This window comes from Prionailurus bengalensis, chromosome E3 (genome assembly GCF_016509475.1).
Source record: "Prionailurus bengalensis isolate Pbe53 chromosome E3, Fcat_Pben_1.1_paternal_pri, whole genome shotgun sequence".
Lineage (NCBI taxonomy): Eukaryota > Metazoa > Chordata > Mammalia > Carnivora > Felidae > Prionailurus > Prionailurus bengalensis.
Window position 1 is genome coordinate 27063453 of NC_057357.1, and position 25054 is coordinate 27088506.

The 25054-nt window shown below is 40.4% G+C and overlaps 1 protein-coding gene across 4 annotated transcripts in view; it reads left to right on the plus strand.

Moving 5' to 3' along the window:
- Positions 1-536: 536 nt before the first annotated feature.
- The window catches only part of SMG1 (SMG1 nonsense mediated mRNA decay associated PI3K related kinase), a 105044-nt gene continuing 80526 nt past the window's right edge, over positions 537-25054 (plus strand). For 3 of the 4 annotated variants that reach the window (XM_043560430.1, XM_043560431.1, XM_043560433.1), the window contains exon 1: positions 537-1002. In XM_043560430.1, the coding sequence (XP_043416365.1) occupies positions 914-1002 (89 nt within the window). In that variant the 5' untranslated portion in view covers positions 537-913. The remainder of the gene's footprint in view (positions 1003-25054) is intronic. The other variant, XM_043560432.1, reaches the window with a different exon arrangement.

Sequence of the window (25054 nt, forward strand, 5' to 3'; positions counted from 1 at the left end):
CTACTTAGTTTAGTTTTCTACACCGGGAAGAAATGGTCAAGGTGAAAGGACTCCGTGAGCACATTTCCGGAGGGGGCTGGGTAGGGGACTATCCACCCGCTCTTTATTTTTACTTTTTTACCGAATAGGGTGGGGAAAGTGAGCCCACGTGAGCCTAAGGGCACGCCCGCCAGTGTGTGCGTGTGCGCGCGCGGAGACACCCCGGGTCCTTGATTGGATGTCTGTTTACACCTGACTGCCCAGCCCTCGGGGGGTCTAATGCTTTCTGGAGAGTGTTTGGGAGGGTGTGTGTTTGACGGTGGTGGCGGAGATTCCCCTCTCCCATGATCCCCCGCGGCGGGGCCGGGACCTTGGCACGGTCCGCAGGGAGTGGAAGCTAGTCCGGAGCGCGGGAGGGCGATCCGCTCGCCGCGCCCGCCCGGCTCCGCCCCCTGTAGCCGGCCCCGCCCCTTTCCCCTGGCCTGGCGGGCGCCGACACCGCCCCTCGCTCCCAGCATGCCGTGCGGCAGCGGCGGCGCGGCGGGCGGAGCCGGGAGGCGGGGAAGCCGTGGCTGTGTGAGCGTGAGCAGCCGCCGCCACCGCCTCCTCCTCGTCGTCCTCTTCCTCCTGGGTCCCGGCGTCGCGGGCCGCGCTCGGCCCTGGAAGAAACGTCGCCTCCCCTTCCTCCGCCTCCCCCTCGCGGCGTTACTCCCGCCTCCTCGTCCTGCGCTGCGGGCTCAGGCGGAACCCGGAACGGCCGTCCGCCTCCCCCGCCCTCCGCCGCCTCCTCCTCCTCCACCTCCTCCTCCTTCTTCTTCTCTCCGGCTTCCTCCTCAACCCCAGGCGGGAGCGGAGTGTCGGCGGCGGTCGGTTCGGGCGGCGACTCGCGCTTCTTTGGGCGGCGGCGCTTGGCCATGTCGTGTCGGGGAAGGTAATGAGCCGCAGAGCCCCGGGGTCTCGGCTGAGCAGCGGCGGCGGCGGCGGCACCAAGTACCCACGGAGCTGGAATGACTGGCAACCCAGGTGGGTGAGCCGGCGCCTAGCCCGCCGCCCCGACCCCGGGCCCCGCCTCGGGCGGGCCGAGGCCTAGGGCCATCCGGCTGGGAGGCGCGGCCTAGGCCCTCCACCCCCCCAGGAACCGAGCGCGGCTTCCTGGGTCCCCTCCCGCCCCTGCTCGGGGAGGAAGGCCGCTGGGAGGCGAGGCCTAAATGTCTCCCTGCCACCGCATTTCAGCCCCAGGGCTGGAGCTGAGACCAGGGCGCCCAACGAAGGCACTGGCCTAGGAGTTGGGTCAAGGAGGGTGAAGAAAGGGGCATGGTGGTGGTGGGGGACTCTGGTTACCACCCACCAAGTTGGAATTGGAGTTGGGGAATCCTGGGAGTCCAGGACCCTCTGTGTTACCCACTCACTCCCTTGGTCCCTTACACTCTCAGCACCCACGTCAAAGAGCTTCTTAACTGTGATTCTCTTCTGTGAGCCCCCCACGTGTTAATATTTCAAAAAACAAAACCCCCAAACACTCCAAGGCTTTATTGTGACTTTAGGCAGGGCAGTTGTGGGGCATGAAACGAGATTGTGACTGTGTTAATGAGGCTGACCCACCCCGGTGCTGGGAAATGAAGTTTTCCCCAAGTGCAGGGGCAGTTACCCTGGTGGAGAGCAATTCATACCTGGACTGTTGAGCAGGCACTAAGAGGAGTAGAGAATTTTCTCTTGCATGGAGGGCATTTGATCTCAGACTGCTTTGGGGCCTTTTTGGAATTGAACATATTAGGAGCATCACCTTTTTACATATATATATATCTGTATATCTATATGTAGATATATAGATATATAGATACAGTTTTTGTGTCTTTCTGATTAATCATGAGGCACTTGTGCCTAATTTAGGTGTGAGTGCCTAAAAGAGCTCCCTAAATGTATATAAGGTTTTAGGGTTAGTGGATTCATGGAGTTTTCATACTTTGAAGCGCACTTGAATTATGATTGTCCTGAAACTAGCGAAATAAGTGTTAAGACACTTGGGATGACTTCCTTCCTCGTGGTTATATGTAACTTCAGTAGTGCTGGAAATAATAATTTGTTCAGATGTTAGAATGTAACATTTTAAGAGGATGGAAAAGTCTTTTGGATGAGGGGTGGTACACCTCTTACTCTGTTTAATATATCTTCCCAAACCCTGTGTCTGTTGAGAACATTTGTGTGTAAGAGTTAATGCCTGACTCTTGAATTGAGATGTTAAATAGTTTTAAAAAATTGAAAAGTACAGCTTTACTTGTCCTTTACCACTTAGGGTTTGTGAGTGCTTTAAGTACTATCAACTGACTAGTTTAAGTAAATTGATAGTAATTAAATTATCTGTAATTGACATTCTTAGTTTTGTACTTTCATTGAAATGTGTGAAGTAGTTTTTGTTTTCGAATCTAGTAAATTAGATGATTAAATGAGCTTGAATTTGACATTTGACAGCCTTAGATGGTAGATTTCCCATTATTTTTCAGTATTGTGGTCAGCATATGTAAAGTATAAAAAAGCATCCCTTTAGAGGACTAAATAAAGTGCTCACAAATAGTCCTAGAGCTTTTGGAAAAGAATAACTTGTAACTTTCAATTCTAAATAAATGGAGAAGCAGAGTTGCAGCCACCTGCTGGGGTCACTTGACTGCATTTGACAGATATGAGGCAGAATGGGTTATATATTTATGGAATATGTATGTGGGTTATTAATATTGTCTATCTTCTTTTATGTGTTCTGTTTCATGGCTGTGGTGTGCTTGTTGGGGGACGGTGTTAGCTTTCTGTGAAGCTAGGCTCTGTAACCAAGTCTCAGAACTTTATGCCTAGGTAGAGGATACTGTGAGATGTAGTTGGTTACACAGAGTAACAGTTGGTTAGGATGTTGGAAATACCTAACTTTTTTTGTAGAAGAGGGAACAGAGAAGGACAGTACCCCATAGCAGAACTTGATTTATCTGTGGGGTTGCCATAGTTGTTTTGTTAAAAAGTAAAGAACCTTGTTTGTCAATCATAAATTTTCATAAGTTTGTGGTGGGTTATTCTGTCTCCTCTTCAGAAAGGTGACAGATTCCAGTTAACTGACAAATGGAACTTCATCTTCCTCTTTGTTTAAACGGAGATTTATTTTTCTAAACATCTTCAAATGTAGGCGGATTCCTTATGGTTCATGTGAATTATTTTGGTTTTTTAAAAAATTACTTGTCTTTCTATACCATTACTTGTCTGATTTTGTTTTTCTTAGATTTAGACTTTTGAACAAGTGGGATTTAAAAAAGCAATTCTTGGGGTGCCTGGGTGGCTCAGTCAGTTGAGCGTCTGACTTCGGTTCAGGTCAGGTTCAGGTCGTGATCTCGCGGTCGTGAGTTGGAACCCCGCGTGGGGCTCTGTGCTGACAGCTCAGAGCCTGGAGCCTGCTTCAGATTCTGTGTCTCCCTCTCTTTCTCCCCTTCCTGTTCACGCTCTTGTCTGTCTGTCTGTCTGTCTGTCTCTGTCTCTCTCAAAAATAAAGGGTAAAAAAAAAACCAAACAATTCTTGTTGGTTTCTTTTCGTGTTAGTTTGTCAGTCTGGAAACCGACTGTTGAGTCAGTCATGGCCACACGTGATACTTCGCACATACTGACAGGAAGTGTTCCAGGTGGCTGAATAGACTAGTGTCATATGGCAACAGAACAAGCCCATCTTTGCTAGAAGCATACCTTTAGCAGAAAGCATTCATATAGCACTGGTTGATAGTCTTCCTCTTCATTCACTCTAGTGTCAATTAAGATTTATGAATGATTAGGCATATGAGTAGTTTTATCATTGCCACTAGCCAAAGTATGTCCTTTTCTTGACTTTGTTTTGGAATATGATCTTCCAGTTGTACCAATCAAGATAGAGATCAGAATGGCTTGTTTTAAAAATTAAATGTATAATTATTATACACTTTAATACTCCAAAATGGCATGACTAATTTGACATTGGAGTCAAAGATCAGTTCAAACAAGAGGAAGCATTCAGGTAAAGAGAAAACAAGATTTTGCTTCTGTACTTTGGAATCTTAGGACTTTATTTAACAGATTTACAATGGGTATCTTACAGGGCCCAAACTTGTCATCTTTCTACAATTCTCTAACGATGAAACTGTATCTTAAAAATAGCTTCCATTTTTGGTAGAATGTAGACAGATTAAAGTTCTCAAAAGTACAAATACCTTTATCCTCCATTGTCACAGACCAAAAAATAGGAAGAGTGCTGTGAAGATAGAAAAGTCAGAAAATGGGGCGCCTGGGTGGCGCAGTCGGTTAAGCGTCCGACTTCAGCCAGGTCACGATCTCACGGTCCGTGAGTTCGAGCCCCGCGTCAGGCTCTGGGCTGATGGCTCAGAGCCTGGAGCCTGTTTCTGATTCTGTTTCTCCCTCTCTCTCTGCCCTTCCCCCGTTCATGCTCTGTCTCTGTCCCAAAAATAAATAAACGTTGGGGGGAAAAAAAATTAAAAAAAAGAAAAGTCAGAAACTGGTATGTCTGGCATTGTGAGAAGCTGGATTTTTGAAACCAGAGTTGTCTATTTGTTGTTGTTGTTGTTTTTAATGTTTATTTATTAAGAGGTGGCACAAGCAAGGGTCAGAGAGGGAAACAAGATCCAAAGCAGGTTCTGTGCTGATAGCACAGAGCCCCGTGTGGGGCTTGAGCTCATCAACCAGGAGATCATGAGTTGAAGTCTGATGCTCAACTGACTGAGCCACCCAGGTGGTTCTGTCTGTTTAGCTTTTTATGAGTCTGTATACTATTTGATGTCCATAGGTACATGATATAGTGAAATACATAAAGGAAAAATTAAGTGGAGTTACGTATTTTATAACTAAAGATAGAGCTTTAGTTTAATAGAATGTAACGATTACCAATTCTGTACTGCAGATTTTCGAGTACGCTATGGAGGTTTATCAGATAACTGTGTATGGGTGTTTAATTTGTGGGGAGAGTTTGTTTTTTCCATTATAAAATAAACCATATGCTTTATGAAACATTGGCAGTTATGTCTTTAAATTGAACCTCTTTTACCTCTTCTGTTTTGGTTCCTTTCTAGTTGGGAGTATAACTGGAGCGCATGTTAGTAGCAGGAGATTATGTAATATTCTAATTCAATGAAAATATTTGCTTTTAGGAAATATTGATCCTTTAGGGATTTTTATGACTGATAGAGCCACTATCTTTAAGGAGGTTATAGGTTAATATGGGAGAAAAGACTTTGAAATGGTGAAGTATTATATGGTTATGAAGTGGTATATAATTTTTGATTTAATTATTTTTATGTGTAATTAATAGGGTTTAAAACCTGGAGAGTCAGGATGTAAAGCTATACAGATGAATAGGGGGCAGTGGGGCCGTGAAATTGATTTGTACTTTTTTGACAGTAATTGGGGAGGGGTCTCAAAAAAGAAAGTAAAATAAGCAAGTGGTCCTTGGTAAAATATTTCCAGTTTGATGAGAAGGATGGGGTACTTTTGAGTGATACAGATGAGATATAGCTCAAGAGCTATATTGGAGCTGTATGGTGGGCCTTGAATCCGCACCTTACAGAGACTGCTAAGGACCTGAATATTTTGTTTATAAATCATTATTTAAATTCATACAGAAGTATTCAGCCCAGTATGTGGGAATTTCCATAAGCAAAAGCCCCTCATGTGTTTTCTGGTGTTGATTATGATCACTACAGTGATACTTTTTATCTACTCACACTTCAGTTTAGGTTAGGACACTTAGATGGAATGTTCATACACAGAAAATGGAGTGTGGTCTGTGGTGTCTTGTGAACAGTTAATTCTCACAATCTTTTTTTTTTCTCCCCTGTATTCCTTACACTATTCCTTTTATTCTGGTGACTTAATGAGTAAGTCAGAACTGCAAACCTGTATCTCCTACTCTCCTTCACGCATTTTGCCTATTCCCCCACCCTGCTCCCCTTTGGCAACCATCAATTTGTTACCTGTATTTATGGGTCTGTTTCTGCTTTTTGTTTGTTGGTTTATCTGAATTCTCACAACTTTTAGATTTGAGATTTCTTGCCTTCACTGCCTGGCATATAGTAGACACTTGCTTACTTGCCTTTCTTATTCTAATCACCTAAAATAAATCCCTGGGGTTCTTTTCAGTGGCCCTCGCTTTATGGATTCACACAAGTAGTCATTTGTTTGGTGTCTCTTCTTATTTTGGTTACCTGTCTTTGGCTTTTGAAAGTTTTTAATTTTTTTTTTCAACGTTTATTTATTTTTGGGACAGAGAGAGACAGAGCATGAACGGGCGAGGGGCAGAGAGAGAGGGAGACACAGAATCGGAAACAGGCTCCAGGCTCTGAGCCATCAGCCCAGAGCCCGACGCGGGGCTCGAACTCACGGACCGCGAGATCGTGACCTGGCTGAAGTCGGACGCTTAACCGACTGCGCCACCCAGGCGCCCCCTTGAAAGTTTTTCAGAACCCATTTTATTTTGGGGACTACAAAATAAAACATCCCCTTTTGTGTAGAGGCGGAACAGTAAAGATTACAGACATTTTTTGGTTTAATTTCCATATGAAATACTCAAGCTTATTACGTTTTATTTTATTTTTTTTAATGTAGAGTGTAACCTATTCTTATTGAGACGTTTGTATTTTTATAGTGTTAGTTTTCCTCCACTTGTATTAGTTGATTGTACTTTTTTTGAATACTTTTTTATACTGGACTGTGTTACTTTTTTTAGATGAAATTTACTTATGTATAGATCTTATGTTCAGTGAATTTTGACAAAATGTATATACCTGGGTAACCATGACCCCACTTAGGATACAGATAAGCATTGACTTTTCAGATGGATTACACTCCTCCCCGCCCCTCAAAACAAAACAAAACACAACACATACACACAAACAAAAAACACCACACTGGCAGAGTGTATGGATAGATCTTGCCTTAAAATTTGCTGTAGAAAGGAAATCTTTGAATATTCTTAGGACTTATTACCAATTTATAGTTTCTGTGGATTGGTAATCTTGTCATGTTCTTTTCTGTTCTTTTTCTTTTGCTATAAACATATTTTCTTGGGATATCTAAAGATCCTGTGTAAAAACAGGTGGAGGCTCCCTTGTTAACTTTTTTAGGCATCTTAGGACACATGAGAGCTCTTCTTCTTGGTTGAGTTTAGTCCTATCAGCTACAGGTTCATGGACTTTTCTCTACCATCTTGATACCTATTGTTGCTTTCTTTTTCATGCTTTTCCCCAGTCTAAACCTTGTACTTCCTTTAACCCCCCTACCTGGCTACCTCTGCCCTCCGTGATCCCTCTTCTGTTGCAACAGGTCTACAGTGAAAGCTAACTGCTTATCACTTCAGTGATTGATCTCTTAAGTCCTTGAGGGCTGAGCCTGTCTTTTTCTCCCCTTTCTGTGTCTTACTTGCCCTAAAGCACTCCTGAAGTTCATTTCTGCCTTAGGGCCTTTGCATGTACTGTTCTTGCTGTGTAGCTACTGCATAGATTGCTCTTCTCAGAGTACGGTGACCTGGATGTCCTTCTGTTGTCCCAGCCTAAATGTCACCCCCTCACTGAGAAGAAGCAGCTTTCTCTGACATTTCATCTGGGGTTTTCTTCATAGCACTTAACAACTATCTGAAAGTTTCATGTGTGTCTTCCTCCAAAAAACAGCCTTCATATGTGCATGCGTTTTGTATAATGGTTCGACCTCTGCATCCCTTCTTACCTGCTAGTGCATCAGTTAATAGTATACACTCTAGAGGCGCCTGGCTGGCTCAGTTGATAGAGCATGCAACTCTTGATCTCAGCATCGTGAGTTCAAGCCCTACGTTGAGTGTAGAGCTTATTTAAAAAAAAAAAAGTATACACTCTATATTTGAGTGTTCTTCCTCATGTAAATACATGAAAATGAAATTCTGCAAGTTTGTTTTTGTGTTTAGTGTTAACTCTAGCTTACAACACAGAAGCTATGAGAGGCATTTTGAAGGGAACTGTTCCTGGTATAGCAGCCTGGTTAGCCTGAGGCAGCAGTAAATTAAGCTGATTGAACGGGTTTAAAGAGACAGTGTTCTAGTAGACTGAGATGGCCAGATCTTTTACAGAAGGAAGAATATGTTCATTTAAGAAAGAATATGAATATCCATCTTGAAAAAATACCTTGCTCACATATTTGAAGTTCTTTTACAGGGGCATCAGGGTGGCTCAGTCAGCTAAGTGTCTGACTTCGGCTCAAGGTTTGTGGGTTCGAGCCCGGTGTCGGGCTCTGTGCTGATGACTTCAGATTCTGTGTTTCCCTTTCTTTCTCTGCCCCCCCCCCCCCCCTTAGTGGTCGCGTGTGTGTGCGTCTCTCTCTCTCTCTCTCTCTCTCTCTCTGTCTCTCAAAAATAAACATTAAAAAATATTTAAAAAAAAGTTCTTTTACACCTTGACATTTTATCCCGTATCTATTGTATCTATTTGGACATTATTTAAACAATCTGATCACTGAAAAGTTAAGCACTGGGTTGTGCCTTCTGGCATTCCAGTAGAATACCTGAGTCCTTGTGTGCCTGCTGATGGGGGAATGACTGAAATCAAAATTTTCCAGAATCAGGGGTACCTGGCTGGCTCAGTCAGTAGAGCATATGAATCTTGATCTCGGGGTCCTGAGTTCGACCCCCCACTTTGGTATAGAGCTTACGTAAAAAAAATTTTTTTTCCCCCAGAATCAACAGATTTCCCAACATGGTAAATTACTTCTTTCATATTAATTTTCACACCCTTTCAAAGAAGGGAATTGTATTCTTGTTGGAAATCATTTTTTTGGAGCTTAATTTGCTATTCATATTACATAGTATGTTTAGGATCTCATGTTTATTATTTAAAAACCTCTTAAAGGCTTTTTGTGTTCATTTAAAAGACGTTTTTTCAGAGAGGTTTCTGGTGTCAGAATTAATTATTTTTTTTCTTTTTTGGTATGGAACTACCTCAGTTATGTTATTTTTTGTTTACAAGAAGCACTACTTTAAACACATTTTTTTAAATGTTTATTTTGAGAGAGGGAGAGAGCGTTTGGGAACGCAAGCAGGGGAGGGGCAGAGAGAGGGAAAGATAGAATCTCAAGCAGGCTCTGTGCTGTCGGTCAGCACAGTTTGACTGGTCAGATGGAGCTTAACTGATGGAGCCACTCAGCGCCCCCCCCTCCCCCACTACATTTTTCCCTTATACGTTATTTTAGCATCTTAAGGAACCTCAGGAGTGCTCTTATGGTTCACAAGAAAATTGTTAATGGCTCTGCAGTGGCCTGCGATAATTATGTACTCATGTATTTGTCTGCAAGTTTTCAACAAATATTCTTTTGGGGCACCTGGGTGGCTCTGGTAAGTGTCCAACTCTTGATTTTGGCTTAGGTTGTAATATTGAAGTTTGTGAGTTTGAGGCCCTGTGTTGGGCTCTGTGCTGACAGTGCAGAACCTGCTTGGCATTCTCTCTCTCCCTTTTCCGCCCCTCCCCTGTGCAAGCACGTGCTTTCTCACTCTCTCTCAAAATAAACTTAAAAAAATTTTTTTTAATTAAAAAATGTTGTTTAACTTAGTATTTATTAGATCTTTATTTTTGGTAGCATCCAAAATACTTAATACCTTTCCTGTTGAATAGGGAGAAGCCTCCACTAATATATATACTGACAAATATTCATTTTTCCTCCATGTATAACAGCATTGGCACCATTTTTTTTTTTTACTGAAGCTCTTTGAATTTAATTTTTCCTTTTTATTTGACTTTGTTCATTGAAAACTTGTTTTTACTACCTTCTCTTTAGCGTTTTAATCTTCTATTTATTTATTTATTGGAGTGAGAGACCATGTGTGCCTGTGGGGGAGGGGCAAAGGGAGAGGGGGAGAGAATCCAGTGGGCTCAATGACCAGCTTGGAGCCCAAGCTCGATTTGGGAAACCTTGAGATCATGACCTGAACCCACATCAAGAGTTGGATACTTAACTGACTGAGCCACCCAGTTGCCCCTAATCCTGATTTGAAAAGATGGGTGTGTTTATGTGTGTGTGTGTGTGTGTGTTTGAACAAATTTTAAATGCGATCTTGGCATATTTAGTTCTTTGAAGCAACCCATGAACAACTCTTGGTGTTCAGCCTCTTGAAGGTTTCCCTAGTTTATATTCCTGATAATATGACCGCTGGAATTCCTCATCTGAAGTGTAATGCTTTATTTTCAGACTCCTTGTTTTGATTGGACATTCAGATTCATTCAGATTCATTGCCCTAATGACAAGATTCTCTGCTGGCTTTCTGAGATTTGCCAGAATTCAGACGGAAAAACCTATTAATTTTAGGAAAGATGTCAAATTTTTGTCCTCTATAGAATGGGACTCTGATTAGGTTAGATTCTGATTAAAAAATCCCAAAGATGATAACCAGTATCACATTTGGTGCAGTTAAATTAATATATATATTCAATTGAAAACATCCTGGATTTTCTGTCCTCAAAAGATCACTTTTCTTGCCTGTCCTATTCTTTGGGTACACATGAAGAAAAATGAAAATGTAGCAGGTTTCCCAACAACGGGATTATGAAACTTGAGATCCAGTGTTTCTTCTTCAGTCAGGTTTAAAGGACCCTACCTGGGCATCCAGCTGCCTCAGTCGGTAGAGCATGAGCCTCTTGATCTCAGGGTTGAGTTTGAGCCACACGTTAAGGGTAGAGTTTACTTAAAAAAAAAAAAAGAAAAGAAAAAAGGAATCTACCGTAAGATACACTTCGTATTGGGGCGCCTGGGTGGCTCAGTGGGTTGAGCATCCGACTTTGGCTCAGGTCATGATCTCACAGTTTGTGGGTTCAAGCAGGCTCTGCGCGGCGGTTGAACTCACGAACTGTGAGATCATGACCTGAGCTGAAATCAAGAGTCAGGAGGCTTTAACCTACTGAGCCACGCAGGTGTCCCAGGAAGCTTTTGTTTAAGTGGCCTGTCTTGTGGAGTTACTGTAATACTAGTATTCCATTTTTACTGTTCTTATTAGGATATAAAAATTACACCAGTAGTGCTGTTTTCCCCACTTTGAGTTCATTTAAAAATCTGGTTTCTGTCTTAGTGTAATTGCATTGGAGAAGTTAGAAATAGAACTAGGGTGTTTTATGTTCCTCTCTCAGGTGTATTTATTTTTAAGAATATGTGCATTTTTAGTATTGATCCTTCACAAATATTTATCTTAGGAGAGGCTGGTGTCATGAAAATAACAGTGGACTAAAAACGGGTAGACAAAAGTACTTTGTACTGACACTACCCAGCTGTTGCCCTGAAGAGGTAATTCTTGCCTTCCCTAAGATGTAGGGTTGTGAAGGTTAAAGTTTGGAAAATTACTTTCAAAATTATTGAAGTGCTACACAAATGCTGTTTATGTTGCCATGTCTGATTCAAATCTGGAATTTTAAAGATCCTCCTTTTTTACCTCTTCCTCAGAAAGTTTCAGGATTCACTACACACTTGCACACACGCACTAGTTCAGTTTTCTCTTCTAGTACTTTGTATGCATGTGTGTAGTCATTCTAAGAATTTCATAAGGAGTATTTTATGAAATAACACTTTATTTCATAAAATAAATATGGGATTTATTTTCTATTTACGTGGGAATGGGATATATGAATGGGAGCACATGTCATTGTTAAATTTCTATTAGATGTGGCATATATGATGTTTGATATTATTTATATGAAATATTGTGATATATAACTGATATCTATTAAATTGGTGGTTATGCAGTTAATTGCTCTTCAGTATAATAGTGGTTCTCTTGCTACATTTTTTAGTATGCTGCCATAATCTAAGCCTATGTCAAGTTGGCTAATGAGGAATTTGACTATGAATCTGCATAATTGTCTATTTTTTCTCTGTGTCTTACTATTCGCACTTTAAGAACTTGATACCTGTTAAAATTATGAGCCAGGGGAAAAAATCTCCTCTTTGTAACTATTTGCATAAATTAGAGGGCAGGTGCCAATGGAATTAAATAAAGAAAGGTAGATTAAAAGGTAGTTTGTACCTTGCCTAACTTTTATTATACAGCTGGAATTTGAAGAACTAATTCTTTAAGAACACCAGTTGAATGCTGCGTTGCTCTCCCTTTCTCCCACCATCTAGTATTAATTTTTTTTTACGTTTATTTATTTATTTTGGGTGAGCGGTGGGCGGGGTCGGGGATAACAGAGAAAGAGGGAGAATCCCAAGCAGGGATTGAACTCATGAAAATGTGAGATTGTGACCTGAGCCGAAATCAAGAGATGCTTAACTGACTGAGCCACCCAGGCATTGCAGGTATTAATGCTTTGTTTATTTATTTATTAAAAACTTTTTTTGATTATTTTTGAGAGAGAAAGAGACATAGTACGAGCAGGGGAGGGGCAGAGAGAGAGAGAGACAGACAGACAGACAGACAGACAGACGGAATCTGAAACAGGCTCCAGGCTCTGAGCTGTCAGCACAGAGCCAATGCGAAGCTTGAACCCACTAACTGTGAGATAATGACCTGAGCCAAAGTCAGAAGCTTACCAAGTGAGCCACCCAGGCGCCCTGGTTAATGTTTTAAAGGGGGTAGGGAAGATGGATCGTGGAATCATGGCAAGGATATATTCTGCCAGTGTAACAGTTTGGAGCACATTAAAAAAATAAATAAACCACATGTACCTTCTAAACAAAGATAGGAATAAATTTTGTATCATTGTGAGACATATACATTATTATGCTATCCTGAGTTTTCACTATTTTAAATTATGGTGCGATAAATTTACTTAAAATGAGTAAATGCATCTTCTACAGAACTTCATATTTAGAAACATTGATTTTTCTCCTTTGTTGTAAAAGGGAATTATGAAAGTTTCTTATTTTAAAAACACTTAAACCGATTAATGTGTGTCTGGTGTAAAATCTAATGAGAAAAAGTCGCTTAAGTGATCATTTTGAACTGTTTCATAGTTTTCTTAAACTTAAGACTAAATAGTTTTCTTTTTTAAGGTCTTATATTTTTTTGAGTAATCTCTACACCCTGTGTGGGGCTCAAACCCACAACCCAGAGATAGAGTGGCACATTCCACCAGCTGAGCCATCCAGGTGCCCCAAGGCTAAATACTTTTAAATACCTCAATATATTTCTTGCTACTACTGAGCACAGTGGGAGCATTGTTTCCTAGCACTTGATTGCTGCTTCTACTATGTTTCCGTAACTACCACAACTGTCTTCCTTTAATAAATTTTCCTATAGTTAGAAGAATAGTGTGATTATTCTGAAAAGTATCTTTCTTTCCCAGCTACTTGATTTAGGGGACTATATTTTTTGAGATTTTTCTATCGAATCTTTTTATTTATATTCAAGGATAGGAAGTAGTTATTTCAAGATCGCCTCTAAAGCAGAAGTCCCAGTACTTAAGTAGAGAGTTTATCGTACATATTTACCCCTGATTACACGTAGTATGTTTCTTTACTGTTGCACCCCAGGATATCTCAGGAGATCGGTCTTGTAGGTGTTATTGGAGATGTTGAGAGGAATCAGAGTCCATTTAAAATTTGCTACTTGTATTGGGGTGCCTGACTGGCCCAGTCTGTAGAGCTTCCTACTCCTCATCTCAGGGGCATGGGTTCAAGCCCCCACATTGGGCATGGAGCCCTACTAAAAAAATCTACTTGTTGTCTTCGTATAATGTTGGTAAAGTTAGACATAGAACCAAGGTGTTTTAAATTCTCTTCTAAGTTTTTTTTTTTTTTTTTTTTATGTACATTTATTTTTTAAGAGGGTTGGGGCAGGGGTCATGTGTATAATTTGAGAATGCTCTAGAAGTACTTCTGTTAATAACTTCCTCTTTGTTAAGAATCACGGGTGTGGAATATGAAACTCAGTAAGTGCCTTTTCCATATTTACCATCATATTTAAGATATGTTACTTACTAAGGGGTACATGGAATATTGCTCTTCTGATACTCTAAAACCTTGACTGTGCCCAAGATTTGTAGGGTGTATCATACCATTAGGCAGTAGTGCCTAACTTGGTAATAGTTTTTTTTAACTATGTCTGAATTGCATAACATTTTCTTAATGTGTTACAAGTAATTTTTGGCAACCACATCATTTTTCTTGACCAGTGTCACCTGTAAAAAAAAAAAAAAAGTGGTAATGATGTTTATCTTTTACACAGTACGTTTATTTTTAAAAGACACCACAGTGCTTTTTAGAATTATCTTTAAAGGGAAAATTTTAAATATGTAGTTGTTGGAGAATCTCACAAGCATGTCAGTCCCTTGATGGGATGTGCTTGAATCTTTTAGCTAGAGGAATTTTATCTGAATAACTCTATAGTCAGTATTTGCCTATTCTCAGGACTTTTTAAAGATGGTCGCACACATTTTTATATTAATAAAACACTGCCTTTTTCTTGATTGTAGAGTCCCATTCTGGTTTCCAGACTCTTCCTTTTAGGGTTTCTATAGTATTTAACACTTAGTGATTCTTCTCTAACCTTCTCTGTCTTAATGGGCTATATGTTTGGCATTTAACTAGAGAGCCCTGGGGGTGTGGGTGAAGAGGTGGACATGTTTCTTTGTAGACTTTCAGTTTTTTTGTCCTTCCTCTGCTAGGGAGGTCATGGAGTGAGAGATTTCCTTTCAATGTTGGCAATTTCCCAGGCTGAATGGGATGTTTCTAAAGTACTTCCAGGACTTGCTGACAAAAGGGGAAGATAAGCGATACAAATGGGAGCTGAAGCAGGGTTTCTTTTTAAGGCAGTCAGCCAGCGTTGGTTAAAAATAAAGGCCAAGAGAAAGTGAGTTAAATTAACTTGGTGCGTTAGATTCATGAGCCTTTAGGTGAGCTATTATTTAGCATAAACAAAGTTATTTCTGTTAAATACTGAACCCTAAATTCACATTTGTATTGGAGGTTCAAAGCATACCAGATTTTATAACTGCCACTATTCTTTAATACCTGGTTAGGTATGAATTTATGCCAGATGAGGTAAAGAACCTTAGAATACTTAAATTAGCAGTGGATTTCTCATGTTTTTGTCTCAGCCGATGATTTTCTGATTTTATCAGCCTTAGTGGTTTGACTCTTTAATTTTTTCCTGCTTTCTCAGTGGTCAGTTAATAAGAATTTAGCCACAATTCTGAATGGTATCAAAATGGGTAGACACTAAAATATTAAGAATTTATGGTGCATTTCCTTCCTTCCTTCCTTCCTTCCTTCCTTCCTTCCTTCCTTCCTTCCTTCCTTGTGCATCTCATTCTTAAAAAAATAGAGTGCTATAGGGACTATCTCAGGTATTTCTCAGGCATTGATAAAGAATGAAATTGCGGGGCGCCTGGGTGGCGCAGTCGGTTAAGCGTCCGACTTCAGCCAGGTCACGATCTCGCGGTCCGTGAGTTCGAGCCCCGCGTCAGGCTCTGGGCTGATGGCTCAGAGCCTGGAGCCTGTTTCCGATTCTGTGTCTCCCTCTCTCTCTGCCCCTCCCCCGTTCATGCTCTGTCTCTCTCTGTCCCAAAAATAAATAAAAAACTTTGAAAAAAAAATTAAAAAAAAAAAAGAATGAAATTGCTATTTTAGAAATTTAGAAACTTTTTTTTTTAACTAATGTAGGTAACATTTGTCTTTTACTGATATAAATGCTGTTGTTTCTTTCTGTACCTTGGCTAGGTTAATCCTTTCTGAGCTCTAAGTTCCTGTTCTTAGACCTGATTAATTTAATTAATTCAGACACTAACAGTCTTTGGTTTCTTTGGAAAGCACAGTGACTTAAAGCTGGTGCCATATTTTGCATTTCCATTTAGATTGGCTAAATATGGGTAGGCAATATAAGACCTGAAATACTAAAGTATTAAGAATAAATCAACAGTCTTTTCCTTACCTTTTGTGCCTTCACTGTAAAGAACTGTTGCCTTTAAAGTCCGATTTATTGGGGTGATTGGGTGGCTCAGTCGGTTAAGCATCTGATTCTTGGTTTTCGGCTCAGGTCTTGATCTCATGGGTCATGGCTTGGAGCCTCATGTCTGGCTCTGGGCTGACAGTGTGGATCCTACTTGGGATTTATCTCTTTCTCTTCCGTGCCCTTCCCCCACTTGTGCACTCGCTCTCTCTCAAACAACAACAAAAAATAATAATAAATCAATGTTAAAATAAAGGCAGATTTGGGGCACCTGGGTGGCTCAGTTGGTTAAGCATCCGACTTTGGCTCAGGTCCTGGTCTCACTGTTCATGGGTTCGAGCCCTGTGTTGGGCTCTGTGCTGACAGAGCCTGGAGACTGCTTTGGATTCTGTGTCTCCCTCTTTCTCTGTCCCTCCTTCCACTTGTGCTCTCTCTCTCTCTCCCTCTCAAAAATAGAATAACACATTAAAAAAAATTTTTTTTTAATAAAAAAATAAAGTCAGATTTATTGAGGTGCCTGGGTGGCTCAGTTGGTTGAACGTCCAAGTCTTGATTTCAGCTCAAGTCATGATCATAGGGTCGTGATATTGAGCCCCACATTAGGCTCTGCGCTGAGTATGGAGCCTGCATAAGATATTCTCTCTCCCTCTGCCCCATCCCCTGCTTGTGTACTTTCTTTGTTTCAAAAAAAAAAAAAAAGATTTATTGATTTACAATTTACAAGCTGTATAGTTCTTTGAGTTTTGATAAATACATGTAATATTGTAAACGTGTCCACCATAGTTAAGCTATAGAATCGTTCCATCATCCTGCAACATTTCCTTGTTTCTGTCCTTGCTAACTAAACCTCTGGTCTGTTTCTTCTTATAATTTTATCTTTTCAGGAATGCCATATATTTTTTTAAAGGTTTTTTAATTATTATTATTATTCTTAAGTCATCTCTACCCACAACGTGGTGCTCAAATTCACAACCCTAAGATCAAGAGTTGCATGGTTCAGTGACTGAGCCAGCCAGGTACCCCAAGAATGTCATAAATTTAAAAAAAAATTGTGGTAAAATGGACATAAAGTTTACCATTTTACAGTCCAGTGTGCTGAGTACAGTTGACCTAACACCCCTACACACACACACACACACACACACACACACACACACGAAAATCTGCATATAATTTCCCTGAAACTTAACTACTAATAGGCAGCTGTTGACTGAAAGCCTCATAATAACATAGTCAATTAACATATCTTGTGTGTTTTGTGTATTACTGTATTCTTAACAATAAAATAAGCTAGGGAAAAGAAAATATTAAAATCATAAGGAAGGCATTTATAGTACTGTACTGTATGTACTGAAAAAAAATCCACATGTAAGTGGACTGGTGCAGTTCAAACCTGTGTTGTTCAAGAGCCAACTGTACATTCATGACACTGTGCAACGATCACTACTGTCTAGTTCCAGAACTTTTCATCACCCCAAACAGAACCCCGGTACCCTTTAAGCAGTCACTTCCCATTCTGCCCTCCTCTTAGCTCCTCGCAACCACACATCTACTTTGTGGATTTGCCTAGTCTGGATATTTTATATAAATGTAATCACACAGTATGTAGCCTTTTGTTCTGGCCTCTTAGCATAATGTTTCAGGGTTCATCAGTGTTGTGGTAGGTGTCAGTACTTCATTCCTTTTTATGGAATCTTTTCTTTTTTTGTAAGTTTATTTATTTTGAGAGAGAGTGAGCAGGGAAAGGGTAGAGAGAGAGGGAGGTAGAGAATCCCAAGCAGGTCAGCATGGAGCTGGATGAAGGCCTCAGTCCTGTGACCCGTGAGATCGTGACCTGAGCTGAAATCAAGAGTCGGATGCTTAACCCTCTGAGCCACCCAGGCGCTCCCTTTTTATGGAATCTCATGTGGAATTTATAATCTTCCACTGTCTGCATATACTGTGGGTTTTTTTTTTTTTTTAATGTTTATTTTTGAAAGAGAGGCAGAGCGCTACTGGGAGAGGGGCACTTAACCACTGAGCCACCCAGGCACCCCTATACCATGTTTTTTAAATTTTTTTTTTTCAACGTTTATTTATTTTTGGGACAGAGAGAGACAGAGCATGACTGGGGAAGGGGCAGAGAGAGAGGGAGACACAGAATCGGAAACAGGCTCCAGGCTCTGAGCCATCAGCCCAGAGCCTGACGCGGGGCTCGAACTCATGGACCACGAGATCGTGACCTGGCTGAAGTCGGACGCTTAACCAACTGCGCTACCCAGGCGCCCCTATACCATGTTTTTTAAATCCATTCATCCTTTGAAGGACTTTTGGGTTTCCACCTTCCTTTAGGTTATTGTGAATAGTGTTGTGGTGAACATTCATGTACAAGTTTTTGTGAGAAGATCTGTTTTCAGCTCTTAGGGTATATGTCTAAGAGTGGATTTGTTGGGTCAAAAGGTAATTTTTTGTTTAACTTCTTGAGGAATTGCCAAATTGTTTTCTAAAGTGGTTGTACCATTTTACATTCCCATCATTTATGTATGAGGGTTCCATTTTTTCAATATGTTTGCAACACGAGTTATTTATTTTTTTAAATTATGGTTAGCCTAGTGGGTGTGATTTCTTAATTGTGGTTTTGACTTACATTTTCTTAATCACTAATGATGTTGAGCAATTTTTCATGTGCTTTTTGGCTATCTTTATCTTTGGAAAAATAGTTATTCAAAATTTAGCCCATTTAAAAATTGGATTGTTTGTATTGTTTAGTTACAAGAATTTTTTATATATTTTGTTATAGTATATATTTTTTTAATGTTTATTCTTAAGAGAGAGACCACGAGCAGGGAAAGGCAGAGAGAGAGAGGGAGGCACAGAATCTGAAGCAGGCTTCAGGCTTTGAGCTGTCAGCACAGAGCCCAACACAGGGCTCAAACCCACGAACTGTGATATCATGACCTGATCTGAAGTTGGACGCTCAACCAACTGAGCCACTGAACCACCCCAAGAATTTTTTATGTATTTTGGATATTAGACTTTGATGAGATACATGATTGCAAACAATTTTGCTAATTTTGTGAGTTGTCTTTTCACTCTCTTGATAGTGTCCTTTGATGTGACAAAAATAAATAAGGTGTTAAAAGTGCATATTAAGTAGGTAAAAAAATTCAGAATTCATTTACCTATATGGCTGAAGCAAGCCCGAATCTATTTTTGGTGGCTTTTTGTGTTTATAAGTTTCTCTTAAGATCATATGCATGGATCAGATTTTAGTTATGGAAGTTTAACTTAAGATATAAATTTTTACTTAATTTAAATAATTGTAATGGAGTTTGAACCAAGGTATTCATCTAGTCTGTACTCCTGTGCCACAACCACTATTATTTTCTCTTTTCCCTATGAAAGTTTGTGGTATAAGATAGTACCCTCTGCTCACATCTCAAACAAGCAAGCAAATTGAAGCTAGTATGTAACTACTAAGTGCAAACTAATGTGGTGCACACTTTGAGAGTTTGAAGAAGGAGTTGAATATTGGGATTGTTTCTGAAATCACAGAGGATTTTATACTCCTAATGGGAACTTCTACTGACTTTACAGTTCTTTTCTTTCTAGATTATAAATTCTTACAGGGTTGGAACCGTCTTAGTTTGCCTTTTAGAGTCATTAGCTCTTAGTTAATGCTCTTGTACTAAATGATCAAGAAAATACTGATTTTAATAGAATGCTCTGGAGAGGAAGTATGGGTTGAAGAAAAGTTAGTGTTGGTTTAGGTTAGGGAACTGTATTCCACGGTTGAGAGAAGGGCCTCAGTTATGACAGTAAGCAATCGTTTAGTCAACAGGTAATTTATATGCCATCTAGGCAGTGGGAATATATGATAAGCAACACGGACAGTCCCCTGCCCGTCTGGTATTTTCAGTCTCCTGGCAGAATACATTTAAATACACTTCTCAAAAGGAACTATTAGGTTCTCTGGTAGCACTTATATAGCAGGGACTATTAGCCAGACTTAGGGGAATCAGAAACTTTTCAAAGTAAAGCTGAAGCTTGGAGGATAAAGATAAATTGGTTAGTGTCACCAAGGGGTGAGGACAAAGCTGTTCCAGGCAGACTGGCTGAGCAAGGTGATTTTTTTTTCCCCCCCTCTGGCTGTGAAAGATTAGGATGGATGGACATGGAGTATAAAAGGGGTGGTTGGTAGAGATATAGCTAAAAAGGGAAGTAAGGTACATAGGATAAGGGCAGTGAGAAGATATCAGATTTGTGTTTTATAACAATAATGTTGGAATGTGGAGGTGGGATGGAGATGAGCATTGGAAGTGGGAGACATACTGTCTGGCTGATCAAATAGTGCCATTTATTAGAAAACAGTGGTTAGATGATGGTACCGTTTATTAAAATGGGGATTCCAGGAGGAAAGGAGATAGTTGTATTTGAGGCATTAGAACATTGAGATTTTTTTTTTTAATATATTTTTTAAAATGTTTATTTTTTGATAGCTCAAGCAAGGGAGGGGGAGAGAGAGAGAGACAGAGGTTATGAAGCAGGCTGTCTGCTGACAACAGTGAGCCTGATGCGAGGCATGAACTCACAAACCACAAGATCACAACCTGAGCCTAAGTCAGATGCTTAACCGACTGAGCCACCTAGGTGCCCCGAGATTGTTTTTTAAACAGTTGGGTACATGGGGCACCTGGATGGCTCAGTCACTTGAGCATCTGACTTCGGCTCAGGTCATGATCTTGAGGTCTGTGAGCTCGAGCCCCACATCTGGTTCTGTGCTGACAGCTCAGAGCCTGGAGCCTGCTTCGGATTCTCTGTCTCCCTCTCTCTCTGCCCCTCCCCTGTTCATGCTCTGTCTCTCTCTCTCTGTCCAAAATAAATAAACATTAAAAAAATTTTTTAAACAGTTGAGTACATAGATCTAGATCTCAGTGTGGACATCAGTGATGGAGGCCTAGATTTAAGAGTTCTTGTCAAACACTGGTAAATATTGCCATTGGTATGGATTGAGTGAGAGAACACAAAGTGAGATGAATAGAGGGCCTAAGGTCAGGCTTTGAGAAACCTTAAGATTTAGTGGCTTGGTAGAGAAGGCTGAACAAGCCCTCAGAGGTTCCTAAAGAAAGTAGAACCAGGTAGGAAGAAATAGAGAGTATAATGTCCCATAAGCCAAAGGAAGAGAAGAATCTGTTACTTTGAATTCTTGGTATCTGAGTGCCCAGGGTTATTGTAGGAATTTTAAAAAGAAGTTTTCATTCAGCCCACCTCTTCTCTGCAAGACACCTTTCTGGGGGCCACAACCTGCTTAACTCCACTTAGCAGCCCTGTGAAAGCCTCTGAGAAGTAAGATAAAGCCTGAGCTATCTTGGGTTTAGCATCCTGGAGGTCATAGTTGGTTTGGCCAAAAAAGTGATGGGGCAGAAGTTGAATCATTGTGGGTTGAGGTGCCAGTAGAGGTGAAGAAACAGGGCGGGAAATAGAGACAACTCTTAGTTTGCAGAAAGTGAAGGCAGATTGTTTGGTGGTGTCAGGTGGGATGGATGGAGCTTTTCTGTTTGTTTTGTATTATTTGTTAAACATATTTTTGTATTTTTAAGTGAGAGACATTAGAAAATTTTACATGTGTAGAGAGAAGATTCCATTGTTCAGTGGGAAAGGTAGATTCCACAGGATAAAGGGTATTTGCAAAGTTACAAGAAGGTGGAAGTAGATGGATCCTAATCAAGGCCTAGAATTGGGTGTCGATGTGTTATGGTATCTTTTTTTTCTTGGTGAAGTAAAGTGTGCGCGCGTGCGTGTGTGTGTGTGTAGGAGGTTTAGGAGAGCAATTTGGAATCCAAAGGGAATGGGGAGGTCTGGAAGTGCACATAGAGAATGGGAGATGAACATCAGAGGACCTGGGAGTGTGGTGATGACTTAGGGATGATGGGTAATTGATAACTGGGTTATTCAGGGTTGGGGTTTTAGCAGATCGGTGTGAGGAAAATATTAAGGGAGGTTAAGGTGACTGGCAAGAGTGTTGTTGAAATGATAGACCATGCTTCTCCAGTGCACTTGGAATGTTCTCCAGAATAGACCATATACTGGGACACAAATCAGCCCTAAGTAAGTACAAAAAGATCGAGATCATACCGTGCATATTTTCAGACCACAGCACTATGAAACTTGAAATCACAAGAAAAAATTTGGAAAGGTAACCAATACTTGGAGACTGAAGAACATCCTACTAAAGAATGAATGGACCAAGAAAGAAGTTAAAGAGGAAATTAAAAAGTATTTAGAAGTCAATGAAAACGGTAACACCACAACCCAAAACCTCTGGGACACAGCAAAGGTGGTCATAAGAGGAAAGTATATAGCAATCCAGACCTTCCTAAAGAAGGAAGAAAGATCTCAGATATACAACCTAACCTTATGCCTTAAGGAGCTGGAAAAAGAACAGCAAATAAAACTCAAAACCAGCAGAAGACAGGAGATAATAAAGATTAGAGCAGAAATTAATGCTATTAAAACCAAAAAAAACAGAACAGATTAATGAAACCAGAAGCTGGTTCTTTGAAAGAATTAACAAAATTGATGAACCACTGGCCAGTGTGATCAAAAAGAAAAAGGAAAGGACCCAAATAAATAAAATCAAGAATGAAAGAAGAGAGATCACAACCAACACAGCAGAAATAAAAACAATAATAAGTGAAATGATAGACCATGAAATCCAAGGTGAAAGAAGGAAGTGAAGGAGGAAGAAAGTACTTGGACTAGGAGAAAGTAGAAAGTCAGTGGAATTAAAGTTGCGTAAAAAAACTTGAGAGTGGTATTGAGAAAGTGTGAATAGACAATTGTCCAAAGTAAGTCATCAGGGGATGTTGAGCAAGATGATCTGAAAAGAGATTATGGGATTTTAGAGACAAATAGGCCATAGGCCACAGGTGGCAGCTCCTACTTTGGTAGGAACAGTTTCATTGGAGTGCTCAGGGGGGAACCCAAGTTACAGTGAATTGAAAAGTGAGTGAAGATAAGGAAGATAAATTTTTCTCAAGAGTTTTAGCTGTGAAGAGTCCAGACAATTAGAAGGAGAAAGGAAATTAAGATTTTTTTTTTTTAATGTAGGCTCCCCGCCCCGATGTGGGACTTGAATATCCCACAAGATCTAGACTTTAACATCCCTAAGATCTAGAGTTGCATGCTCTACTGAGGGAGCTAGCCAGATGCCCCAAGATTTTGATTTTTGTTGTTGTTAAAAGAAAGACTTGAGGATGCTCATGTGTTGGTGATATGATGAGCAGTAGGAAAGTGGGAGTCCACAGCATACCTCAGAAAATAGGGGGAATGTGTGGATCCAGAAGGTTACTGTAGATAGGATGTTTACTTGTTCATTATGTGAGGGTGATGGGAAGAAAGGCTGTGTGTGAAGATATGGGTGAATTTGTGGATTTACTGGAAGGAAGTTGGCAAGAACTGATGGAGTGCTGAAGAACTTGAAAGTTTGTACAGAGTTTGAGGTCTTGGTTTGCCTTTTACCAGATGTGCAACTTTCGGTCAGTTATGGAACCTTAGTTACCTCATCTGTAAGAGGGGAACTTACTATCTTTAGTAATGAGTTAATCATAACAATAAAATTATGTTAAAGATTAAATGAAATACTAGATACATGCAAACTGCTGATCTAAGTTGCCTACCAGATGTGGTAGGAGCTCAAAACTGTTAGCCCTTACTATTGAGAGTGCTGTAGAATGGCTTGTATTTTGCATGAAGCAGGAATCTGCAAAGTTGTGTATTGGAAGAGCTCTGGGGAAAGGAGGAAGGTGCAGGAAGCTTGAAAACTGGGGAAGGAGAGAACCCTGATTAGGGAAACATGGGCAGTGTTGAAGACCTAGTTGTAGTCTGGGAACTACCTGGGGGTGCTCTGTTGATCAGTCTTTACACTGAGGACAATTGTGCCCATGAAGCAAAGGATAAAATCTGATGTGCCCTTTTAGAGTTGCTTTGTCCCTTCTGGTTAATTTGGTTAGAGGTCTGTCAATAGAGGGTGTTTGAGATGACTTGGAAGGGAAATTATGCTGAAGTCAAATCTTTACTATGTTTTCTTAAGATGGTATTAAAAAACAAAATTCACAATCTAGGATTTTGGGTTACAGTATATTCAGTGATTTTAAATACAGATGTAGAGTGAGAAGGAGCAATGTCCATAAGACCACTCTTACTTCTGATACCATTTCCAAGTTCATGGGTCCTAAAGGCTACTCTTAGGTTGGTTAAGTCACCAGAAGGACTACTGAACTCACTGAAAGCTGTTATACTCATGGTTACAGTTTATTACAGGTGAAAGATTCAGATTAAAATCAGCTACTGGTAAAGGCCTATACATCAGTCCAGGAAAGTTACGGATGTGGACCTTCCAATTGTCCTTCCCTTGTGGAGTTGTGAGCACAGTATTACTTTCTTGGTGTTGATGTGTGACAGATAGTATGCAGAGTATTACCAACCGTGGAAGCTCACGCCAGCATTGGTGTCTAGAGTTTTTTATTTGGACTCCATACATAATCACTTGCTCACATGCAGAAACTTAGTTTCCAGACCTTCTGGAGGTTGAGTGATCCATGTGACTCAAAGCCCCCTCACCCTCATAAGTCACATTGTTATACTTTCTGGTGTGTCCCAAAGCCTCCAGGTGAACAAGGACACTTTTACTAGGCACGACATTCCGAGACTTTAGAGATTACCTTCTAGAGGCTGAGGGAAAAGGCCAGACCTATATTGGGCAAAGTGAAATTATTTATAATTTTACAAAAATAAATATATTTTTATATTTTGAGTCTTCAGTGGCTATTTAGTTGAGAGTTTGGTGATTAAAAATGAGTAACAAAGAATTCATTAATAGATAATTAAGATTTGGTGTTATAGATAATATAAGAAATTCTATTAACTGTTAATATTTCAGTGTTGCCAAACTGAAGTCAACTCATAATTTCGGCATGCTGGTTCAGTTCTGTTTTACTAAGTTTGAATTATTTTATCTTGTGAGAAGAGTTTCAAAGAATGAAGTCGTGAGCCTCCCAAATGAATTTTGTAGCCATTGACGTATTTTAGAGCATAGTTTCACCCTGTCTTGTATCCCTCATGAAAGCATGTCTGAATCCAGGTGAGTAACAGGCATCATAGGGATAACCTTGAATTTATTTGTAAAAGATAAAT